Source organism: Rhinolophus hipposideros, assembly GCF_964194185.1.
Source record: "Rhinolophus hipposideros genome assembly, chromosome: 18".
NCBI lineage: Eukaryota > Metazoa > Chordata > Mammalia > Chiroptera > Rhinolophidae > Rhinolophus > Rhinolophus hipposideros.
This window is the reverse complement of record NC_138064.1, coordinates 15,907,374-15,932,799: the sequence shown is the minus strand read 5'-3', so window position 1 is coordinate 15,932,799 and position 25,426 is coordinate 15,907,374. Positions and strand designations below refer to the sequence as shown.

The 25,426-nt window shown below is 40.4% G+C and overlaps 2 protein-coding genes across 16 annotated transcripts in view; one reads left to right on the top strand and one right to left on the bottom strand.

Annotated features, from left to right (window-relative positions):
• LOC308510606 (uncharacterized protein) overlaps positions 1 to 25,426 on the top strand; it is a 456,681-nt gene that overhangs the window by 46,940 nt on the left and 384,315 nt on the right. The window lies entirely within an intron of this gene.
• NPVF (neuropeptide VF precursor) lies at positions 5,751 to 9,255 on the bottom strand. Its single transcript, XM_081079772.1, has 3 exons — positions 9,074 to 9,255; positions 7,392 to 7,795; positions 5,751 to 6,043 (listed from the first exon to the last, which is right to left on the bottom strand). The coding sequence occupies exons 1-3, from the start codon at positions 9,209 to 9,211 to the stop codon at positions 5,992 to 5,994; spliced, it is 594 nt and encodes a 197-aa protein (XP_080935898.1). The 5' UTR covers positions 9,212 to 9,255; the 3' UTR covers positions 5,751 to 5,991.

Here is a 25,426-nt window from a genome sequence, read left to right as displayed (position 1 = left end):
ATAAAGTGGTCCAGCATTTATTCTGTGACGTTTTTACCCTTTATAGTCATTTATTACTGATAAGGTAGGCACCTCCTCACTTGCTCTTTGGATACTTAAGAGCTGCCCAGGAATCTATGGTCTTTTTCCTTCTTTCCTCCTTTTCTTCTTTCTTTCCTTCCTTCCTTCCTTCCTTCCTTCCTTCCTTCCTTCCTTCCTTCCTTCCTTCCTCCCTCCTTCCCGCCCTTCCCCTCTCTCCCTGGCTCATTCCCTTCCTACCCTCTTTATAAAATCTGTATATAGTGTTCTGAAACACTGAGGATTTATTCCTGAGCTCCAGAGCACTCGTGTTTTCTTTTTAAAGCTTAATTCAACAACTATTTCCTGAAAGCTTAAAATATTTGAGAGCTGGATGGTGGGCAGGATAGTGGATGGAGGAGAAGAGCACAAACTTGGAGGTCAGACAGACCTCAGTTGAGCCCACTTGATAATTCTGTTTCTTCTGGAAGTTCTTTCTCATGTATAAAGTTCAGTTCTGGAAGTTTAGTTCTCATGTATAAAAATGAACATAACAGAAATGGTTAAAACAACATTAAATGTTAAAACAGACATAATTGTCATAACAACAGTCACTATTATTAAACTGAGGAGGGGATACAAAGAAGAGTAGCACAGTTTAGTGTGGTGGTTCCTCATTAGGGATGATTTTGCAGCCTAGGAAACATTAGCAATGCCTGGAAACATTGTTAGGCCTCACATTTGCCGGGTTGTGCTCCTGGTATTTATTGGGTAGAGGCTATGGGTGCTGCTAAATATCCTACGACACACAGGACAGCCACCTACATCAAAGAATTATCCCAAATGTCAACAGTGTTGACCTTGGCCTTGTGAAGGAAAATAATTAAAAATATGTTGTATATTTTATATAACACGGAAGTGAGCTTGTAGAGGTGGGCAAACTGTTTAGTTGCCCATCTAACATCCATGCTCTTTTCTCCATAGTTATAGTGGTTGGGGGCATATGTCCCAAGGAGAAACTACATTTCCCAGCTTCACTTGCTGATTGGGGTGGCCAATGACATGAAAGAGGAAGTTGTTGGATGGTGATCTTGAAGGGACCCTTCAGAAAAAGAGCACCTTTGCTTTGTCCCTTTGTTTTTGCTGCCTGGAAGGGGATGCAATGGCCTGGTGGGAGCCATGTGCTTAGGACAATGGAGCAGAAAGATGGCAGGAGTCTGGATCCTTGATAACTGTGGAATTCCTACACCAGCTCAGAACTCCTTCCTTCCAGATATTTTTTTTTTTTTAATTTATTTATTGGGGTGACAATTGTTAATGAAATTACATAATTTCAGGTGTACAATTCCGTATTACATCATCAATAAATCCCATTGTGTGTTCACCACCCAGAGTCAGTTCTCCTTCCATCACCATATATTTGATCCCCCTTACCCTCATCTCCCTCCCCCCACCCCCCTTACCCTCTGGTAACCACTAAAATATGTCTGTGTCTATGAGTTCTTGTTTCTCATTTGTTTGTCTTGTTTTTGGTTTATATACCACATATCAGTGAAATCATAGGGTTCTCTGCTTTTTCTGTCTGACTTATTTCGCTTAGCATTATATTCTCAAGATCCATCCATGTTGTCAGAAATGTTCCTATATCATCTTTCCTTAACGCTGAATAGTATTCCATTGTGTATATATACCACAACTTCTTTATCCATTCATCTATCGAAGGACATTTTGGTTGTTTCCATGCCAGATATTTTTTATGTGAGGAAAAAAAAAAGTCTTGGTCGAAACAATGTTATTTAGGTTTTCTGTTACTGTGTGCAACTGCATCCACATTTGACCTGCATTTTGAAGGATTTTGACAGAAAAGGGGCCTGTGAGATGAAGGAATTGGAATGAACAAAGGCACAGAAATGTGAAAGTGCATGTTTCTAGGAGTAACACTTAGTTTTTGATAAGTTCCAAAGGAGGAATGTCACATGATGTCTGCAGGAAGATCTTTTAGGGGAAACACACACACACACACACACACACACACACACATACACACACGAGGTAAGTGGAGGCCAAGCGCTCTCACCTTTCTTGCCTATTTCATTTTGTTGGTTATGCTCAGGTGAATACTGACCTTCTATTTTTCTCACTGAGAAATTGGTCCCTGAGTCAGTACACTTTTTTTCCTTTTTGTATTTTTCAAGGTCACTGTCATAGTATGATGTATGAAATATGGACCTGAGATCACATGGAAGTTGCCTTCCATGAAAATTGTCGTCGTATAACCTGTGTCATCCCCAGCTTTCCCCCGAAGCCCCTACATTCCACTCGCCTTTACAGGACCAATCCAAATGGAATTTCCTTGGAGAAGAAGTGTTGGAAGAGAGGAGGAGGGGTACAGAAAGGGATATTTTGGCAGATGTGCCTGGGGAAGTACATTGAGGAGAAGAGCATAATTACCACCTCACGTCTATTTTATGCTACTATAAAAAGCCAGTATTTGGAGGAAGGTAGAGTTAAACCACTTGAGTGATTCTGATTGTTTTGGCATTATGTTCACAGCATTTAAATAGCCAATCAGATAACAATATTTATTTATAAATTGAATTAGATATTAATTTAAAATAATTATAAAAATAAAAATCTTCTATTGTAGTGATTCTTGAGCTTTTTGGGATAACAAACTCCTGTGAAAGTTTAACCGCAGAACTCCAAACTGTTTCCCCAGAAAAATTACATATATGTGTAATGATTCAGAGAAATTGTCATTTCTAGCAGCTATACGTGTTCCTTATAAAGAGAGATCCATCTTTGTTGCAAAAGACGTCAAAAGTGAAGTTTTAAGATGTAAAATTCCAAAGCAAGATCACCAATTGCAGATTTTTTGAAGGAAGTGATTGAAAAGTGGTTCCCTTAGTCCTCGATTTCCTCACCCACTTGGAGACTATAAAGGGATAGGGTTTGGGTTTATGAGATTTCTTTGGAGAGCGTTGTTACCTTGCTGTGAATGCTCCCTACCCAGCCCAGGTGTCAGGGGATTACTGAGTTCCTTACTCTTCACCAGGGAGGGGCTTCCAGAGGATGAGGAAATGTGTTCCAGGAGTTGAGAGAAACAAAGGACTGGGTTCCGACTCCAGGCCAAAAAGCTAAAGCATCAGAGGGCAGCAGAATAGAGAAGTATGGAGGCCTCCAGTGTGGAGGGTGAGCCTTGGGTGACCAGATAAAGGCTTCAGGAAAGAGAGATTTGCAGAAGCTGTTTCGAGTCCTACTGAAGAGGACCCCAGAGGAGAAATGGGCATGTATGGAGTGAGTGTGTGTTCCAGGATGAGGGCCTAGGCCAGCCTGGGATTGAAAGGTAACGTGGGAGACAGAAGAGTTGCAGGAAGAGGGCCCTGCAATGGTGGGTGGTCTAGAGAGGGAATCCATCCACCCTGGTAAGAACTGTCCTATCCCCTTGCCTTTCATCTCAAATTCTCTTCTATTGCAGTAGAGTCCAACAAAGCAGGCAGCAAGTGAGAAAGCAGGTGAGGCTGGAAGAGAGCAGACAGAAGTTGACCCGTGAGCTCAGGCCTCACATGGGAACAGTGAAGGATGAATGAAGGAATGAATGAATGAATGAATGGCTGAACTCAGACTGAAATGTTGATTACAATGAAATCAAGACCATGTGTTTTTGACTCAGAGGGGCCAAAGGTGTGACATCACTTAAGAGCAGCAGTGATGTTCACGGCATCTGGCCAGGTTTTTATCCAGGGCGAGGGGAAGACTTCTGCACGCCCTCTTCTCTGTCCCTTTCAGTTTAAAGGGGGTAGTAGGAAGCAAGGGTAAAATGGCATTTTGACCACATGTCACAAGTTGTACAATTGTATTTATACTCAATGTAGGAGGCAAGCAGACCTCCTAGGCCTGCATGACAGGCTAGTCTTTGGGTTTCATGTAGCAAAATTGCAAAGTCCCTCATGTGAATGGATTTCTTATGGAAGCTGGTAAAGGGGCTGGAGAGGAGCTAAAACAGAGTAAGCCAAGTAGGTGAGGGGACAGCTGACACCTGGTTATTCATCTAACATCTTCCATAAATTCAAGGGTTTAGGTAAAGGACCCATGTTATCTGATAAGAAATTTCCCTATGTCATATAGTATAAAAGTGGCCTTTTATTTATTCATTCGTTTATTTTTTATTAGTGTAGCAGGATATTGCATGATACTTTCTCTGTTGCTCACACTGGGCAACTGGGGACCAAATCTGGAAGTGCAAAGGGACTAAATACCTGACATTATAATGAAAATCATGCATGGTGAGGGGGCCAGATAGCCTCCATGTCCTTTCCAGCTGGGTATGAGTGGGTGGCCAGGAGGGGGCCTGCTGACCGTCACCCCAGAGCCAAGCAAGAGAGGTTCCTAGAAAATCAGTCCTAGAGAGTGGGGTCATGAAGAGGAGCCCGGCAGTTCATTTCTGGCTGGTTGTTTGCCTGGACAGGGGACTTACTGATCTGACCCTGCTCCCGTAAGCAGGGCAAAGAGAGTTGGTGCCACATGGGGGCAGCAGTGGAGTAGTCGAGGGGCAGCCTGCCATCCTTCCCTGGACTTGGCAAAGCTGTCTGCATTTTCTGTGGATCCAGTGGATGCTGAGAAGGTAGCTGGTCCGAGCCTTTCTTTCTGGCAATAAGAGGCTATCGGGAGTACAGATGAGATGAGGGTAGTTGGAAGAGATCAAGAGGCATCTGGGTCTTTTAAGTCAGTGTGAAGGTCCCTGGAGTGCTTCTGGACAAAGTCATTTGCAGAAGCAGCAACATTACATAGAGAGGACGAAAGGGCTACCCTTGATCCCACCCCATCCTTCCTTTGCCCACCCCAACACCCTGGAGAAGATAGGAGAGGAGATTGTTTTCCAAAGGTCTCCCGTGTTCTCTCCCACCACCCCACCTCTGAGGCGAGAATGCGGAGGAAGAGAGAAAGGGCAGAGTGATGGCCCTTTCCCACTGCAGGTCCTTCCAGCCGCTAGCCCAGCCAGCGATGGGGGAGGGAAACTGCTTCAGATGTGAGGTCTTCAGCGTCTTCAGCTGGACTGGACAGAGTTTTCTAATATCAAGAAGTGACCAAGGAAGTTGTAGAGTCTGTTCGGGATGTCGTTAAGGGATCTCTACCCAGCAGGGAATGTTGATTCCACGCAGCCGGGAGCAAGATGGGGGGGAAATAATGCCATTTTCGGTTTGCACCCTGTGGAGTTGAGACCATTCCATAAACCACTTATATCTGATTAAGGACTTCATATTCTTATGACTAAAGTCCAAGAACTGCATTTGTGTTGTGGTGTACTGTGGTTTATAAATTGTTAGTTTAAGAGTGATCAGATTTTTTCTGCAAATCAAATACTTGAAATAGTAAATGGGGAGAAAAGAGATACACCAGGAGGTAAATTTCCAGATATTCAGTTGCCTTAAAAAAAAAATTCTCTCTTAAAAAAAAAATTCAGCCTATTGTAGATTCACTAACAGTTGATACAATGGAACAAATGGGTGTATAAAAACTTGTTTGTAAGTGATTTTTTAATTCATGTTCATTTATTTGTCAACTGTATTATTCTGTTATTTAATTTTCATCATAATGTTTGTCAGGCTACGCTTCTATTTAATTTTTTACTTCAGTGTAACTGTGTCCATGATTTTTACATAGAATAGTGATATGGCTCTCCCCCTCTCCCTCCCTCTCTCTTCCTCTCCCTTTCCCCTCTTCCTCTTCCCATTATCAGAAGCTTCTTAAGTATTTGCAATGCTCTTTTTATTTAGACAAAAATTATTTCACCTTTACATTACAATATTCTCTAAACGCTTCTTTTTAAAAATAATTTTCAAGATACTAGTTGTGCTGACAAGAAAAAATTGCTGCCAATGATAACCCATTAAAAGAGTGTGGTGACTTTTCATTCATTGTTGTCTTCACTATAGAGTGTGCAGATCACAGGTCACAGCTTTACTGTCGCCTTAGGGACAAGCTCTGGATTTCTTATTTTTCTTGTTTCAATTCTGCATCATCAATTTTCTTGAATTCCAGTCTCCTAAAATGTAAGCAGTACAAAATGTTCTCATCCGTCAGAACAATAGGATGTGAGAGCATATAAAAACACAAACCATGGTCTTAATTGCCTAATTATACTTAAATTGAATTGCGTTGCACTTGCAGTGAGTGACATATTGATGGTCTTCATCAGGGGTCCTCCTTTTCCTGGTGAATAACACCCCCAATCCTTTACCTGCCTCTGAATGTCTGCACCTTCTGTGCTTACCGGGTCCTTCTTGCCTTCTTTCCTCTCCTCTTGGATTCCCTTGCTTTAGTACTTTTGCTCATGCTCCTCTCTTTGCCTGAAAATCTCTCTCCTCCCACCAGTCTCTGCATGTTCAAATAGAGCCACCTTTCAAAATCCAACTCATGGAGCATGCCTGGATTCCCACATGAAGAAACATTATCTCCTCTTTGACCCGTTGTAGGAACTTATTAGTGCCTCTCATATCATTTCCTTAATTCTGTCAAATATCTAGGGCTTTACTATGTGTCAGACACAGTTGTAGGCATTGGGGATATGGCAATGAACAAAAATTGTGGGATTTATAGAAGTGAAGTTGTAGTAAAGGGGATGGACCCTAAATATAGAGCACGTCAGGTGGTGAAAAGTACCATGGTAAAAAATAAACCAGGAGTATTCTGAGAAGGTCTTACTGAGAAGGTGTCATAGCGTGCTATCTTACTTCCTGCAGGTCTCAACCAAAGTGTCATGGACTACTTTATATTAAAACAAAAATTATTTTCACATATACTCTCTACTAGAAAACAATAGGTAGGTAGCTTATTCATTTTTTGAGTCTCTTGTGGTAGCTTGCATTCTGATTTGTACATAGTAGATACTCAATAAATACTTATTAATACAAAGAATGATTATAATAACAGGAGTTATTTACGAAATGAGATCCAGGAAAAAGAAAAAAATTGATTTAGAATTGAGGAAGAAAACCTGAATCTGAGACCTGGGTTAATGAGATAGCGTCCTTTGTACCTGCAGACAGCTCCCTCATATGGGAACTTTTATGTTAAGAGGTCAAATGTTGGACAGAATTTCATAGACTTACATCCCCAATCCTGTCCTTGCATATTCCTACTTAGTGTGTGTCGAGAGAGAAATGAGATGGCCCATGTGTGGCTTAGAAGGAGCCATCTCATTACTTCGTACTTGCAGTCACATTTGTGCCTGACCTGTAGTTCTCCGTTTACAGGTGTTATTTCCCTGTGTCTTAAGGCCCCTTTCCTTCTAAGAAACTTAACTTCCTTAGGAAAGATGTAATCCTTTTTAAAGTTTCTGGACCAGCTGCACATAGCTGCCCATGCATTTTAACCAGTTTTCAGGTATTTACCTTGGGTGCTTTTCGTCAGGATTCTGGATTTCTTGGGGCTGGCATATCATGGAATAAAGTAATTCATTGACAGATGTGGGGTGCATGGATTGTTGGAGCAAATCTCTCAGGGTCTCGGTGACACTCATGGCCGTTGTTCTCCCAAACCTTTGGGGCAGATTAGGGACACGTCTCGCAAGGCTCTCCTCTATATTTCTTCCAAATCTCAGAGGTAGGTTGGCCATTCCATCAGTGCTTCTTTCTTCGTCCATGGTCCTCCCAAACCTCAGGGGCAAGTTAGCTGCCAGGTGGGGCATTTTGTTGACTGCAGGTGGACTTATCTTAATGATATTTTTTGGATCCCAATCTTCTAACTCTTCAAAATAGAGTCTTCTTTTCTTTTCCCCTGTAAGGTCTCCTCTAGGCTATCATTAGAAATGACGATTAAAGTTATTTATTATTGTTCTAAGCAATTGATTTAAACCCCAAATTAACTAAAATCCAGACTTCAATCTGTAGAATTGTTAAAGCTGTAAATAAAGTTTGTGTTTTCACGTGCAGAATATTTTAATAAATAATTTGCGTTAAGCTTCTTAAAGCAAGTTAGTTTCTCTGTCCCTGGACTATTGTAAGACAACTATACAGTATTAATAAAAAATATATAGTGAATACAGCCATGTGTTCAAGCAGCAGGAACATAATGAGGTATTGAAATGAGGCAAAAGTTTATTTTACTGCCGTTATTCTCTGTCAAGTTTTGATTCATGTTGTTTATGAAGAATTTCACATATTTTTATATTTTCATTTTAGAGAAACCTCCCACTGCCTCTACATGTCTCTTGTTTCCCCCTCTTTAAAGGCCAAAGTGGTGGATATATGCAAACAGAGATGCTTAAAACAGTCGGGTTTTAGGGTACAGTTGGAGCATGCTTCACTGAATTTCTTTTTTATGTGCTCATATTTGCAGTTTTAGTCTAAAAGTCATTCTCAAGAAATGGGTTGTATTTTTATTAATATCTAAACTACATTTTTAGTAAAGTACCAATTAGTTTGTGGGTTATTGCCCCACTAATGTGTCCACTTTAAAGGAACCATTTAAAATACAGCAACTGTATAATTAAATTTAGTTTAACCATGAAGGTTTGTCCATATAAAGGTTTTTAAATGATTGCTTTCTGACTGTAAAAAGTAATATATACTCATTTCAGCAAATTTGGAAAATATCTAAAAGCATACAAAAAGAAAATGAAAATAACTTGCAATTCTATCATCTAGGGATAAATATTTTAGTTAGATACAGATTTACCACAAACTCACAGGCTCATAACTGCTGAGTAGAAAATATTAATGTCATAATATTTTGTTTGTAGTTGAAGACAATTCAAATATCCAGCTGAAATGTATCCAGATCTTATTTCTGCAGCTATTTATTACAACTGTGTACTTCTGAGTCAACTGAAAACTATTAATATACCTTAGCTTGCTAAGTATCACCTCTTATACTTAAATTGTCATTAAAAAGTCCAGGTTGTTTGCTGTTGTGTTAAAAAATACAAGTTACATCAACAAATTGTCATGGGAAGGCTGAAGTTTGACAAAAAACAAACAAACACAAACTAACTTCCTTACTCTTTACAAAAGTGTTAGACTCCAAACAAATATATAGTTAATGGTAGTTGCGTTAGATAGAGTTAAAAACTTACCTCAGAGTATTTGTCATAGTTTTCTTTGCTGTGAAGATTGGGCATCATTAATTCATCTGCACAAAAGACGTTTGATGTGAACAAGCTTGAAGTGGCTAAAATCCATACAATGAATCGTTTTGATGAAATAACTTTCATTTTGTCCAAAATCTAGAATTCAGTTTATATGTGCTGCCTGATGTCTACAGGAAGGGAAATTGTGGTCTTTTTATACTGGTTAAAAACAAAGGAGAGTTTGCTTTAACAGTTAAATCAATCCCACATGTTTTAAGCACGAATATTAATTAGAGTTTAACTAAAATATGTATAAGGAATGCGGGTAATTCATTCTGGGAAGACAGCAATGTTTCTGCTTATAAATTCATTAACTTTGAAAATAATTTTCCTCATTAAAAAGGAGCTTCTAATTAGGTAAGTTTGGGACCCCTGTAATTAGGATTCCAAACAAAGCAGAATGTTTCATTTCTCTGAGCTCAAACGAAAAGTATTTTGGTGTTTGCGTCAATTCTTGGGAGAAGGAAAAAATAGTATTCAATACATTCTAGCCGTGTTAAACATTTTTTTGTATCCACACTAAAGAGTTAGGCATAGTATTTTCAAAATGTCAAGCAAAATGAAGAATGCGAAAAGAATTCAAAGTCACATAATCACGTAAATAAAATGCCATTAATTACCGTTTTGTAGAACGCTGTTTGGTTATTAAAAAGCTTCAGGAGTAAATGTCAGCTGTAATGTGAAGGGTGCATAAGACCATGCGATAGGCATTTTGACAAACTGGCTGTCTCAGGAGAAGCTGGAGGCAGTTCAAGGCCTTTTATATTTGCCCTGTGGGCCTTATTTGGCAAAACTGTGTAAATCATCAGGATTTTCTTTCTGTGAGATGCGGTACGCTACCTTCCTTCTCAAAGCTCTTGGGAACCCTAGCAGAGGTTTGGTAAGTCACACACATGCTGGTTTTGTTGCTCCCCTGGCCCATATTATTTAGGTAATCTCACACTGCCACGGGCATACTGACATCATGGCCTAAGGAAAGAATTTGCAGAAATGAATGCTTATTGACAGAAATGCCAAAGCAATTCTCTTTTGGAGCAGACGACTGGTATTCTTAAGAACCTGCCTTATCACTAGATAGCCTATGTTCTAGAGAAATCATTCCTTGTTCCCACTTGTCCACTCAACCCCCTCAAGAGAAAAAGACCTTAAAGGGATTGATTTCCAACACTCCAGCGACTTCTAGACACAGACACTTAAGAGGTGAATTCACAAAAGAGCGGGCCGTAAAATGGCACCTTTTGTGTCAAGAATTGTACCGCCTCTAGCCTCTCTCACCAGCCACCATAACGTGAGGTATGAGATGGGCAGAAGTGAATGCATTCATCTCCGGAATAAACCGGAACGTTGAAAACAACAGTGGGGAAACTACTGGGTACCCCAAGGTCACACTTGCCTGTGGCCCCCCTTAAGGCAGTTGACATCATTGGTTTCATTTGTTTTGTGCTGTGGATCAGAACCCCACAGTAGGAGGCCATTAATTCAACTCGTCGTCTAATGTTAATTTTGTAATGCTGCTGTTATTGGATTATTTGGGTTTAATTTCCCTGAGGATTTAATACATTTCTCTGCCAGATTTTTTCTTTGCAAACTGCTGATGGAACTTCCTTTTTTTCTTTTTGGTCTATAGATCCAAACTTTTGAGAAATGGGAGAAGCAAGGAGCAAGTTATGTGGTCTCCTTCACATGCTGGAAAATGTAGAAGGGGTTGGCCTGGGCCTCTTTCAAAATATGTTTGTATCCAGTTGTTTCAAACTTCAGCAGTTCACCAGTTTTCAGTGCTGCTATTTATGGTTTTGGCCCATCAATTAGAGTTTTCCTGCTTGTAGAGCCTCAGTTGCTGATATGACTAATGTATCCCCTGCCTTCACCGGGCTTAATCTTCCGAGTTGGGAGTGTAATGGAAGTTATCTTATTACGATAGGGCTTGGCTCTTTTCAACCATATTTGCAGTTAGCTTTGAAAACATTAATAGATATAAAACAATATTACCTAATACACACAATACAAAATCACCATACATCTTTTGATGAAATGTGCTGCCACATATATAGCACCTTTAGGGGTTCTAGATGACACATACAAGCATCACAAAAAATTACAAAAGATCTCTGTCTCCCTGACATCTGGCATTTGTGTACATGCTTTGTTTACTCAGACTTTAAAGGTCTTAAGGCTGTTCTTCTAAGCCCCTCTCTCTAGCTTAGATACATCTCCTGAGCGCTAGAACCCCCGCCCCCAATCCTCAGCTCCTACCAGACAATGCTGTAGGGATGTCCCATAAGCATCTCAAGTCCAGGTGTCCAAAAGGAATTTATCTTTTCAGTACCTGTCTATCCTCCTGTTTCCCATGTCAATAAAGAGTATTGTATCAGTCAGGGTACAATCAGGGGACAGAAAACACATAGTGATTTGAACAGGAAATGATTAATTAAAGAATTATTAACTATAGCGGGACTAACTATAAAAGGGTAAAGAATCCACTAAAGCGGAGAGTATCCAAGGGAAGGTCATACTGACCAGAATGTAGACCATATTGGAGAAGGTCTGCATGGCAGAGAAGTCTGCTGGGTTACCCCCCGGCGAGAGCCTGTCCACAGTTACAAGTGGTAGACACCCTTCCAGGGTACAGAGCGTCCAAGGCTGGGAAGGCAACTTCTGGGGCACCTCGGACTCAGTGGGAATCTGCCACTGAAACTTGGTGGCGGTGAGAGCTACTGGATAGCCCCCCACTCCACCACCACCACTGGCAGTGACGTATAGGAGCAAAAAGAAGCACATGGAAACATATCTGATCCCTTCTTCCTGCAGTACTCCTCTAGTGCCTTTTACTGAAAAAGCCAAATGCCAGCTGCAAAGAAGAAATGCTTACCAGGCCCATCTCCATTATTTCAGAGCATGAAATGAAGAGTGGATTCGGAGCTGAGAGGCAATAAATAGATAGCTGGCACAATTACCATCCATCCATTTGTCCAAGCCCAAATCCTTTGTGAGGTCTTTGACCGTTCCTCCCCTTTCTTCTCACATCCCATTCTATAGTTAATGTACGGTTGTTTCTAGTTTTGAGCTATTACACGTAAGACGATATATATATTTTTGAGCACTTATCATATGCTAGTGCTAAGTACTTTGTGAATTCATTTGTTTATCTTTCCTAGTAATCCCATGAGCAGGTCCTATTATTACTGTCCCTACTCTACAGAAAGGGACACAAAGGTGCCGAAGGGTTAAATAACTTTCCCTGTAAGTGGCAGAGTCAGGATTTGAACCCAAGTCCTCTGAACACTTACACACCATCTTCGTCTGCCCAATCAGGTCTGGTCTCGTGTAACTTCTAAACAGTCCTTACATCTGTTCATGTCTCTCCATCCCCATGACCATTACTCGGTTCATTATTTGCTGTCATCTAGACCTCTTTTCTTGGTTCTCTCCAATTCTTCCTCCGTAGTGCAATCAGAAAAATGTTTTATAAGATACAAAATATTTATGATTTTTTTTCCTTAATATCTTTCAGTGATTTCCCATTTCACTTAGAATCACGTAGGGAGCCGGCTTTTCATTACGTGCACTCTTCTTATTTCTCTCTCCACTCCCTACCAACTATCTGTTTTATGACAAACTTCCTTCTGTTCTTCCAAATGGATGTGCTCTTTCTTGCCTCTAGGCCTCTGCCCATTAATTTTCCTGTGCGTGGAATTTTCTTCCATTCCCCTCTCCTTCTCATTGTTTGGCTCTTAGCTGAGGTGTCACGTGTTTCAAGAAGTCTCTTTTGATTTCCAGCTCCAATAAACAGCTCTTTGTTGTTCCCGAATCCTGGCTCTGTTCACTGTCGCTTGTCCTGTATTCTTGTTTCCCCTCTGCTGCTCTGGAAACTATATGAGGGCAGGACCTTGCTTGTTCAGATCATAGTGGTATTTCCATTATCACAGATGCTCAGGAAATTTTTATTTCTAAATGAATGAATACATTTTTCATTAGTATTGGAAATACGAGTTAAAACAGAAGTTGCTTGTTAATGATTTTTCCTAGTTTTGGCTGTTGACCAGAGTTTTATCTTTACTGTGACTTACACGTGATTAGAACTGAAGTTTGTTGGCTTGTCCTGAAATCACGGCATCTTATCATTCTCCTGCTGAGGAGTCAACAGGACGAGAGACCCCACAAGGACAGTCAGGTATAAGTGGGTTGAATGTGAGTTGAGGTTTATTCTGTTATAGTGAAACGTACAGCCTGTTAAGTTCAATATCTTCTGATGGCTCTTGCCATGTGGATGGGCCCAAACACCAGGAGGGGTGAGAAAAGGGAAAAGCCCAACCGAGTAGGGCTTCCTGACGATGCTCTGATGCTTCAGGCTCTCCCACCAGGCAGGTGTCACAGGCCTACTGGCACCTCTGGCAGAGGACAGAAAAGGGTTCTCTGATTGCCTATTATGTTTCCATGCCCACTAGGTGCACACTAACCTCTGGCAGACGGTGAGAGTGGGGGGACAAATCATTTCCACCAATCAGGAACTGATCTGACTTGAGTTTGGCTTAGGACTTTTTAAGGCTCTGGTTTATCTGAGCCTCTAGTAAAATATTTAAAACGTGAGGTTGTTTTTGTGCAAAGGGCTGCAAGTTTTTATTTAAATCTTTTTGTAGAAGGGCCAGCTCACGCCACACATTTATCCATGCCCCCTCTGAGGCCATGGTGAGACCTACCAAAGAGGTGGTGAGTTTTAATGTCCAGAGGAACTTCATTAAAGAACCTTTCCCCTCACCCCCAACCCAGCAGTTTACTTCTAGGGTGTTTGCCTCTTTACACTGTTCATTTCTTCCTTTCCATCTAAGCATAATCCAGTTGTGCTATGCAGCAGACTTTATGGGCAGTAGAGCCTTATTTCGCATTTCATGTTGGCAAAGCATTTTGCAGTCATTTGTTAACTAATTTCAAGCCCTATTTAGAGGTGGGTGGTGGAATTACAGTGTAATTCACTTCAGCATTATGTGCGCAAGGAGAAAGAAATACTTGCCTTGATTTCAAATAAAATCATCCTATGCAAATTACATAAAATCGCTATTTTTAAAATGTGTGGTGGTGCCTTTGTTTCAAGATTTATGAGTGGCTTGTCATAATGAGCTTGTCATATTCTGATAGCAGGATTGTATTTACTTCTCTGCTTTTTATGATGACAGATTACACAACACGAGGGAGGGCCTTGAAAAGTGCCGACGTGAACGTGAGACAAAGATCACTCCTCCATGTAGTTAAAGCGGGTGAAATTCAAATCTAGTTGAGGTAACTTAAAGAAATCAATTTTTATAAGAACAAACATTAAATATGTATAAAAATTAATTCATATGATTTATTCTGGAAGGTTGATTTAATGGCAAGGTCCCTCTGTTGAAAGGACATGTTTTAGAACAGCATATTGAACAAACTTCTAGTATCAGTATTAGCTCTTTCAAACGATACAGAGCGGTAATGTTTAAAAAAGGTTTCAAAGCCCCGTGAAGCCCCGTGAAGGGCTGATTAGGAAGCAGCCTCTGAACGGCACAGCTTTCCCATTCGAGCTGTTACGCTTCTTAATGTTTCATTTTTATTGACTTTTTTTCCTTGCAGGAAAAATGTGTGATTTTTACTGGCCTGGCAGGGGGTTGTGGTACCTCTTGCCAAGTGTCAAGAAAACTCAGAATTCTCTACGTGAGGGACAAAGACCATATGTTTCGTTAAAACAACACATAGCTTTTGTACAAATATAGGTAATGGAAACCCAGACCTTTACTCGGGTTTTTTTTTTCTTTCTTTGGCCAATCTTGCTTTTGATATTTTTAAAATAAGCAAGCAGCCATCTTGTTATTCCAACCTGAGCAGAATAAGTTAATTCGTTACAAAGTATGCACTTTTAAAATGTCTTTTTAAAAAAAAAAAAAATGTTTGTTTTGTTTTATCTTTGTTTTGGAGAATTCTGCTCTAAAATATGGAATGTGCTCTTGAAATAATAATTTGCTTTAGTAGAAAGAAAATTTGAGACTTTCTGTATCTTAGGACCTTGCCTAATCCTTAGACTTTTTCCTCTGGCCTGGCCATACTTTCACTGGGGAGAAAATCTGTTCCTTAAACCTACACTGAGGTGGGTTTTGGAGGGTGTTTATAAGGACAACTGTTTTCCCACCTCAAACTGGAATAAGGGCAGATGGCTGACTAATACAAATGAGCGTCATCACTAATGTGGACCCTCCTAGATGCTCTTTCAATTTTGAGGAAAAGAGGTGAGCAGGGGGCTAATTGAAATGTGCATATTAGTGGTGTTTTTTCTTTCTTTTTGATCAGGGGTCATGTGGTATCTGTGCCTCTTGAGTGCTGTTGGTGAGAATTTCCACAGAGGTTCACAGCAGCCATTCAGCTTAGCAGAAGCGGCCTAACTCTGACCGCCCCTGCATCGACACACTGGCCCCCTGACTTGATTCTCTTCTGTTACTGGTCCTTGGGCTTTGGCCACACAGCCTGCCCCACTGCTCTGAGCTCCTGTGCTTCATACCAGTGAGAGCTGGACTTCATTACTGAGAAGAGGTTTTCGTTTCCCTTTGCAACTGGTTTTATTGGACCCCCAGAGGGATGTGCCCACGACGTAGCCAGAAATTACAGCATGGCGGTTCTGCTGGTTAAACAGCGCCAATTCCAAGCAAGCAAACAGGAAAACTCTCAAACAGTTGACTTTGGAGGAGCACTTAAAATGTACTTGTAAATCTTCAGCAACTTTGGGTCTAAGTTTAATTAAAGGAGAAAATTTTCTGTTAACCTCCTGATTCTAAAACATGAGACGGAGACAGAAAATCCTGTACTTATTGAGGCTAAATGAGCTAAATAAATGTTAATGTAATCCTATTAAATACCTAATGAGTTTAATTCTATACTGGGTTAAAGAAATCAGATATTTCCCCTTTGAGAACCTATAATAAAGAAAATAGGCAAAGCTGGTAAAGGTTTTAAAATATATTTAAATGCACAGCAGGGACGATAGCCTATGATAAACACAGGCGGGAATGACCCAGAGCAGTTTTGTAATGATGGGCTTTGGCTGATGGGCCCTTGTAGAGCCCTCTCTGTTTCACTGATAGGAGTAGCCAATAATCCATAATCTAGAAGGGTCCAACTAGGAGATTGACATAGCTTCCAGAGAATACCACCTCTGTTCTTGTCCCATCCCCCAACCTCTAGGTCAAGAGCAGTGGAATAGCCCTTGTGGGGACAAAACCCCAAAAAACAGTTTCCAGGCTCTCGGCCTCACATAGAGAGGTGCTGGCTCGGGTAGTAAATGGCCATCAACTGTGATCAGATGCCAGCAGCTGTGGCTAGTTGGCCGTCAGCTGTAACCCGTAGGCCATTGGCCACTAATATAACGGCTGTGGCTACGCTAGCAGGAAAAAAGGAATGGGGGCTAGCAAGAAGGTGGTGGCTGGCAAGCACGGACTGCTGTTAGGCAGATTATGTAGATCCTGCTTCCTGTGTCTCCAGCCCAGCCGCCAGCGAGAATATATTGGTTTGACTCCCCTACTTATGGCTCCATGGGTGTTCCTTTTTGGCCTTACCGTGTCCTGTGTTCTTGGGTGGAGAGTGGGAGCTGAGACCCTGCACGACAAATGGCGCAGCGAGCAGGGTCCCCTGCGTGACAGCCCTTCTGTGTTTCCATGTTCTTTGGGATGATTTGCTTATTTAAATTCACCACCTGAAAACTAACCTTAATGTACATCTTCCCCTGATCTAACTTGGATAAAAACACCCAGGGAAAAGGAATCCCAGAATTCTGGGCTAAGCGGGGCATGGTGAGAGATGGCATAGAGATGGCAAAGTGGGCTCCCTTTGGACTTTCCTGTCTCTTGAGCAGTTTCCTATTCTTGTAAATGTTTTGTAGTTGAGGCTTTCATATTGGCACAGCTGCAAAACTACGTTCTCCTTTACCTGATGATTATTCAGTGCTCCTTGGTTGCACATTACCGAAATTTCTAATGTGTTTAAGCCAAATGGGGAATTTGTTATGAGGATACTGGGATGTCTCATGGGTGGGATTGGGGCCGATACAGCATCTGGAGCCGAGGACTCAAATCACCATCGGGACTTCCTCCTGGCTTCTCATTTCTTCTCTCAGGACAACAGTTTCATTGTCCCCTCCTACTGCTATCTTGATGATTCTACTTCACTATCCATTTGTTAATACCTTCTCAGTTTACCTATCCACAATTTCAGCACACCCCTCCACCCCCAAGAAACTGCCTTATCTCAGTTACAGATTCAAAATACCAGGGAAGGATTCCGATTATCCCAGTCTAGACAAGGAGCCCCATCCTGAACCAATCATCTGTGGCTAGGGCTGGGTCACATTGCACTAACGTAGAAGATCCTATTGCAAACCTGTGAGAGGAGAGAGTGGGTGGCGCTCTTGGGAAGACAAAAAGGTGTTGAAGGCAGGTGGAAGGATCGATGTAGGGGGGCATCTGAACTCCTCTCTGTGAATCCATTCCCACGCTGGTGAAAAACCAAGTTCTGAATTGCCGTCAGAGAATGACTTAAGCATTGTGTGTTGGCGTGGGCATGGCTCTGTTTCTCTCTAAAGATGCTGAGGAGGTTTCTGTCCTAGCTCAGTGATACCAGTAGACAGTGCTTTCATCTCTGCCACCTGGGTCTTTGTTTGTGCAAGCAGGTGTTCTTGTGCGATATTTTTGTGGCTCATGTGGGGCTTTGATGGTAAAAACAAAACAAAATAAAACAAATTCTAGATCTTCCTTCCCCAGGGGCAGCCGAGGGCACAATTCCCAGCTATTTCTCCATATATCCATCAAAAGCAGTGCCAGCTTTGAGAGCCTGTAAGATTCCCTTTCTCCCCTGGCAGGTGAGAGCCCCTGGCTCAGGTGTGCCTCTTTGGCATGTGGAAGCACTCCTGTTCCCAGCGTTATGCTCAGCACCAGATATGAAACCCTGTCCTGAGAATTCCAAGACCAGCTGGTTTGGTCCCTCAATGGTCCTCAACTCGCTTTAACTTGGCCTTTTTCCTAAATGTTTCACGCCCTTTGTTTTGCTGGGGCAATACCGTCTTACCTCATTTCTTCCCACAGAGTTTATTAAGGTCGGGTGAGTTCTATGACCTGGAGTAGAGTGGTTCTTTGTTTTTAGAGCGAGAAAGTTTATTTTTCTATTAAGTTGGCGTATTTGCCATTCTCTGTCTGACACTGGATAGTCTTCCCTTGAAAACACTCCAGAATTCCCTTTCCTTATATAATGAACTGTGTAGAGATCAGTAAGGAGTGTTTATTTTGGAGACAGTAAAATTACGGTTGTTGGGTATAATTCCCAATATAAGTATATATTCTTTTGGTAATTAGCTTCATTGTTCTCTGTCAAGTTTTTGACACTACTTATACTAAATTAGAAGTAGTAATAATGGGACATCCTACTTCAGTTCTACAAGCCTATCTGTCTACAATACAATATTTGCTTTCAGTGACAGAAAGTATTTTAGAAGTGTTCATTAAAACAGTTTGATAACTGTGTATCCATTATTAATAACCCAGGACAGGGAATTACATATTACGTGACTCCTGTAACCAATAAGGAAGCTGCCATTTCCATAATTATAAAGAATTCATACCATATCCATTTTACTATTCTATATCATTTGACCCATTTATGGCTCATTTTGAAAGAGTAAGATTTAAAAATTTATAAAGTTTTTTAAATGAAAAATCTGCCAGGAAATCCCTCCCTTGCATTGCTAGTTGTAGGGGCTCTCCATTCAAGAGGCGGGGGCCCCCGGGTCCACACTCCTGTCTGACTACACACCAGCAAAGGAAATTCAGGATGCTCTGGGTTATGCTGACCCACTCCCTCAGGATAGGATCTGAGCAAAGGACTCAGGCCCCGCGTCAGGAAGCCTTATGAGGAGTCAGTTGTGAAAACAGTTGGAGTGGGGGAGAGTGCTGTGGGTTGGCCATATTCTGGACCAAATTAAAGCTGTAGGTAAAGGGCAGCTACTTGGTGCTCTCTGTTCAGTGGCCCAAATCAGCTTCTGGACAGCCCATTTGAAGAAGAAGTTGAGCAAATACTCAGCAGGGCTGACTGAGTCATCAGCCTAGAAAGTTCCCCCCAAATGTCGGTTACTGGTTTCTGCTACTGCTGCTGCTTTTATTCTTACTGTCGTCTAGAGTTAATTGTGGGGTGGGAGGAAGAGGAAGTAGGATGCAGGCTGGGAGGGAGGACAGGGTAGTTGGAAGGCTGGTAAAAGATGAACTTTCATCTCCAAGGTTTTTTTTTTGGCACATGAAATAGAACCAGGCCTAGTGAATAATTCTTGGCCTGTTATTCCTCTGCCTCACTCCACCCCACAATCTCATAAGTAATAGAATTTGGAGCATCTTGTAATTAGGGTCAAGGAGATCCCAGATTTTTGTTACACCTGAGAGCCTGGGGCACCATTGCTCTTAATACAGGGTGAATTAGTGCCGGGAGACTGCAACTCCTCTCATACAGGATCCGATTGCATCACCCTCTCCCTCTTTGGACAGGCCTGTGAACAACAGTTGCTGAAGTGATTTTGATGAAATGTGACATTTGCGGACTGTGGCCACCGACCAAAGAATCTGAGCTACGTTATCCAACATTTTACAGGCTACAAAATATAAGCTGGCCAGCATTTATTGCTTGTACTAACAGCTCGAGCCAAGTTTCCTAAGCCTACAGAGCAGACCTCTCACTGCTGCTAATTTTACTATCTGCAAACAAAAGGGAAATAGGAAACAAAATGGAACAGCTGAACGAGAGTGTTTTTGGAGGGTGTTATAAACTCAGGTAACCTGTAGAGAGGGTGACTTTCTTTTTTTTCTAAAACCAAAAAGGACTCAATTTGCACAGAAATAAAGTGGGGAAATAAAAGTAATGTAGGAAAAGTTATAAGCAGTGATTTTGCACTGGCTTCTCAGGATGGCAGTGATTTACATATTAAGGCAGCAAGGGAAATGTTAAAAACTGTAGGGAAATTTCCAATATGATGGATAGAACTTTAATATTAATACAGGATTTATCATGATAATGTAAGTCATAGATCTAAATCTCCCTTCATCAATCGAATCCGTCCTTTTCCAGCCTATTATACAGGTAGGACATGCTTTAAATAGTGTCATGTAACCAGCCTGAGGTCTTTCTTTATCTGTAGTTTCTGAAGTTCTATTCACAGGAATTGTGATCCACTGAGTCATTCAGCTTTTACTGTGTTATCTAGACCATCTGTATTTCCCCCTTTTTATTAATATTTAGTGCTCCTTAAAATATACTTAAATTGTGGGTTTTTTTTCACAAATAGAAAAAGCATAATTCAACGACACCATTTCATATACATGTAGTGAGTTTGAAGGGAAGATCTGGTTATTAATCCATTTGTTGATTATTATACAAAGTAAGTGATTTCTGGGTTGCTCTTTGGTCTGGTTGTCTAGTACACAATTACCAACCCTATGCATGTGTATTGTTCAGTGACCTTACTCTGGGTTTTCTGGTCTTGTCACTCACTGGCATCAAACAAAATGGTGGCATAGCCTCTCTAGAATCTTACAGGGCAAAGACAACCCTCTGGAATGAGAATGATTGTAATGTCGATGGCAGTAATAATAAACGTGAAGACTTGTCTGCTGCTTTTTCCAGCAGGGGTTCAAACATTCATGAGTAGAGTATACAATCACCTTTTCTTATCTTAGTCTAAATGACATGGAAAGTAAATCTGTGAGTACAGATCATGAATACACACATAAAGTACGTACACAGATAAGTTAGACCCTCACGGTCCATAAAGAAAAGGGGGTTTTCCTCAAGCCTGGGATTCACCGCATACTATGTCCCTCTTGTCTAGATTCATAATGTGTATTGGCTCCACTCCACTCCAATGCTACACCCATATAGTGACCAATGTTGGCACATGGTGGCATCATCTCATGTATTTGGTCGGCATCCATTTTGAGGGTGTAAAGGTTCTAAAGAATCCGCTGTAAAGAAAACCATTTAATGTTGTAGGATCCAGCATTTCCTAAACTCTCTTTTGACTGTGGGGTCTTTTTTTTTTTTTTTCCTTTTCCAAATAAGATCTGGAAACACATTGGGAAATGCTGGCCCAATAGAAGTCTTCATGAACTTGGCCTCTTCTATTAGGTTGGTACAAAAGCAATTGTTGTTTAAAAGGTTAAAAATAATTCTAAAAACTGCAATTACTTTTGCACCAACCTGATATTTTCAGGCTTTGATTTTCAGTGGAAACTTTGCACCCAACCCCAACTCATGTGTTAAGTCCTGGCGCAGGTGTCAACTTCCTCCGTGAAGATTTCTCCACTTGTGCTAGGATAGATATGTAAATGTGCCTTTGTGCCCCTTACCCTCGTGTGTGTGTGTGGCAAATCGATGGTAATGTTTAGATCATGAACTAGTTTTATTTTTCATTTCCCCCCTTCTAATCTACAATCTCCTTTATTTTAAGGAGTATGTTTTTATTCTTAGTGCTGTACAGAGTGCTTGGCGCATTGTAAGAGTTCAGTGCAGCAATGAATGAATAAGTATTGCCTGGGAACTTAAGCAGAAAGATTATCTTTCTGGTGTGTTGATATGTGATTAATGAATGAACCCTTTTGAGTTAAGTACTTTTCCCATTATAGTGACTAATTTCCATACAGTTGATTGGAGTGAGATTGACTCTGATGTGAAATGGTTAATCATTTAGTCTGCCAAAAATACAAGATTGACTGTTCAGTCTGTTTTCCTCTTTGTATAGACATGAGTGGTATAGATGAGAAATTCTAGCACCCAGTCATAACAGAGACAGTTTTTAAAATCTGTACTCACAATAAGCCTATAACTCAGAATTTTCCTTTTTTAACTATAATAGGCAAAAAATAGAATTGATAGACCTTTTAAAAACCTAGCATTATTGATTTAAAGGATTACAGATTCGAACTATATTATGCTTGTAACCTTTTTATTTATAATACTTAAAAATTTTATTTCTGATATTCTCTAGGTTTCAGGCTTACAGATTTTATTGTGGTTTGGGTGTTTTCCTCCCCTTTTCCTTCCTTCCTTCCTTCTTTCCTTCCTCACTTTAAAAAATCTTTTAACACAACGGAATACTATTCTGCCATAAGAAAAGATGAAATAGTGCCATTTGCGACAACATGGATGGATCTTGAGATTATTATGCTAAGTGAAATAAGTCAGATAGAAAAAGTCGAGAACCACGTCACTTTACTGATATGTGGGATATAAAACTGAAAGCAACAAAGAACAAGACAAACACATAAAGAAACAAAAACTCATAGATACAAACGATAGTTTAGTGGTTACCAGAGGGTAAGGGAGAAGGGGGTTCGGAGATGAGGGTAAACGGGGTCTAATATATGGTGATGGAAGGAGAACTGACTCTGGGTGGTGAACACACAATGTGATATATAGATGATGTATTACAGAATTATACACCTGTAACCTATGTATTTTTACTAACCATTGTGACCCCAATAAATTTTAATTAAAAAAAAAGACAAGGTAAGGCTATGCATCAACAAAGTTAAATAAAATCCTATAATCTCCATTTAAAAAAAAAGTCTTTTAAGAGATGTACTAGGACAAAGATAATAATCTCCGTCTCTGGCTCTACCCCACTCCAGTTCTATGCCCATGGAGTAACCAATGTTAACACTTTGGTGTATCACTTCAGGTATTTGGTTGGCATCAATTTTGGGGGAATGTAAGGACTCAGGTCAGGATGAAACTAGAAGGCTACATTTATAACATTCTTTTCTCTATTTCTCTATTCTCTCTTTTTTCAAATCAAAATATGTTGACTTACAATATTATATTAGTTTCAGGTGTACAACATAGTGATTAGACATTTATATTCCTTATGATGTGATCACCACAATAGCCTAGTAACTATCTGTTACCATGCAATGTTATTAGAATAATATTGACTATTTTATTCTATTCTCTTTTGAAGATGATTCACAAAGCCCCAACTTGGTAAGGACATTAAGAGGAATTAATATGCCCAAGGATCTTAATTATGTTTCTGTGATAGAGACTAGGCTGGCAAAGTAGCTAGGGTTAAGTCAGCTAATTCTGCAGTGTTGTTGGAATGTGAAAAAGAGGCAGCACACCTGATTGGAAGAGGAGGAGTAGAAAAGGAATTGAGCCAGAAAGGATGTTAGACTGGGGTCAGGAACATCTATAATCTGCCTGCCTCACCTCCATCCCTTCATTTTTTTTTAGCAATGAAGGCTACCACTGCAGCTAAGTGACACACACGGGTACCCCTGGTACCACGAGAAGGCCTAAAACAGAGCAAAAGGGATGACAGTGGTTGGGGAGGAGAGAAAGGAGAGGAAGAAAGATAGAGAAAGAGGAGAGTGGAGTGAGGCTATGTGGTGTAATGGGAAAAGCACTAGATTTAGAAAGCAGATTTCTCAAAGTACTCTATTTAGAAAGAACTCAATTTAGAAAATTCCAGTTTCCAGCTTCTGTGTAACCTTGGGCAATTATCTAGCTTACAGTTTCTTCATGTGAAAAGTTTGTGGATTGCTGGATGATCTCTAAGGATTCTAGAAGTCAATGTCGTGATGTGAAATAAAGAATTTGAGAGAGCTGGAGAAAAGAAAGATATGTGTGTATATCATTGGTAAAATTCACCCAACTCAGGTGCCCCTGAATTTGTCTGCTCAGGAGCAATTCCTGCTTCCTCACATCTGGGGGACAATTGATCACATGTAGAAGTTTCTTTTCATTAGCTTGGGTGAAGATGAGAATCTGGCTAATAGAGAAAGAAGTCTGTTTTATATATAACCTCGGCCAGGATGCCAAAAGATGGTGGGTAGTAGATGGAGTCTTTGTTAACCAAGCAAGACTTGCACCTGCAGGTTCATCCCAGGAAACCAAGTGTGGAAATGGTGACTAGATCCTCAAATTTTCATCTTTAGATGGGGTTATTCTGACAGGCACAAACTCCTTGGCTAAGTACCAAAGATTCCTGAGAATCAATGTCTGTAGCAGGGTTTAGACTCAAGACTGTTTGAAAGCCAAAATTAAGGGAATGAGTTTCACATTCTTAGGCAACTGCTCTGATGTCTGCATTCCAAAGGTGCTTTAGAAACAGTCCTCAGACTTGGATCCTTGACCATCAGAGTTTTCCCTGTGGCCCATTTCAGGGTGAGCTTGGGGACAATCAGCTGTGGAATGTTAGAAGAGCAGAATAAGTTTCCAGGACTGGAAGCTCTTAGTTGATTCCCCAGAAAGCAGTCCTGTGAAGCCATTCTTATTTTTACATATGGCATATCTGAGAAAGGGATTATCTGGCAGTTGCAACATTTTTTTTTTGTTGTTTTGTTTTATGTGCCTCTGAAGGCAAGATATGTTTTGTCTTCCATCAAGTCTTAAAAAATATTTATCCTGGCATCTTCCCATTTTTCTTTCCACATGGAAACTCTGATATTTTTAACACTAGTTGTGAAATCATTCTGAGGTATGCACATTATATAGAGATCTTAGAAAAACTTTTAAGGAAAATGAATATAAGATGATCTTTCTTTTATGTACCAGACATTACAAGCCATTCTTCTGTTGATCTTTTCTTGATTAGCAAGATGTAATAAAAGCACGTATATTCTCACTCTGTGGCAGATATGCTTTATCTAGTGGGATAGCATATTGAAAACAGCATAGAAGATAAGGAAAAAAAAATGAGAATTTGAAAAAAAATGTCCTCATGATAGCCTCGTGAGCGCAATGCTATCTTCTGGTTAAATAAAGCACGAGCAATAATTTTGGGTTAGGTATGTTCTTCAATTATGCATTTGATTTTGGTAATAAAAGACGCATGCTTTTCAATAACGTTTGGAATTTAAATATACTGTTCCTTTTCCCCAGTCTTCAGGAGAGCACTTACCAATGCAAAAGTTACCTCTAACCCATTCTTGTCCATTAAAAATTAAATGCTTTTACAGTAAATTATTAAAAGTGCTAGGTTGGCTGCAAATCATCAAAGGTACCATAAACCATTGTGCAAGCAAGCGAGAAGTCTGATGAAATCTAAGGGATCAGAAGGCGTATGCCTCCCTTGATATCCATCGCAAATTCTAAACTACAAAAGCAACCATAAAATGCTACATTAAATTACTTAAAAAAGAGTCTTCCAGGATTTTCAAAATTCAACAGTGACTTGCCTTTTCAATTAAGTATGAACTAAGAACCTTCTACTGCCAAACACAGATACACTACTATTTACAGGTTATTTCCACTTTCTTT

What these genes read in the sequence shown, in the direction of transcription:
- NPVF (XM_081079772.1), bottom strand. Translation starts at nt 9,211, where the DNA reads ATGAAAGTTATTTCATCAAAACGATTCATTGTATGGATTTTAGCCACT. An exon ending in ACTATGACAAATACTCTGAG is followed by an intron (nt 7,796 to 9,073) that starts GTAAGTTTTTAA and finishes TTCTAATGATAG; the next exon opens with CCTAGAGGAGACCTTACAGG. An exon ending in CCTGACGAAAAGCACCCAAG is followed by an intron (nt 6,044 to 7,391) that starts GTAAATACCTGA and finishes CTTACATTTTAG; the next exon opens with GAGACTGGAATTCAAGAAAA.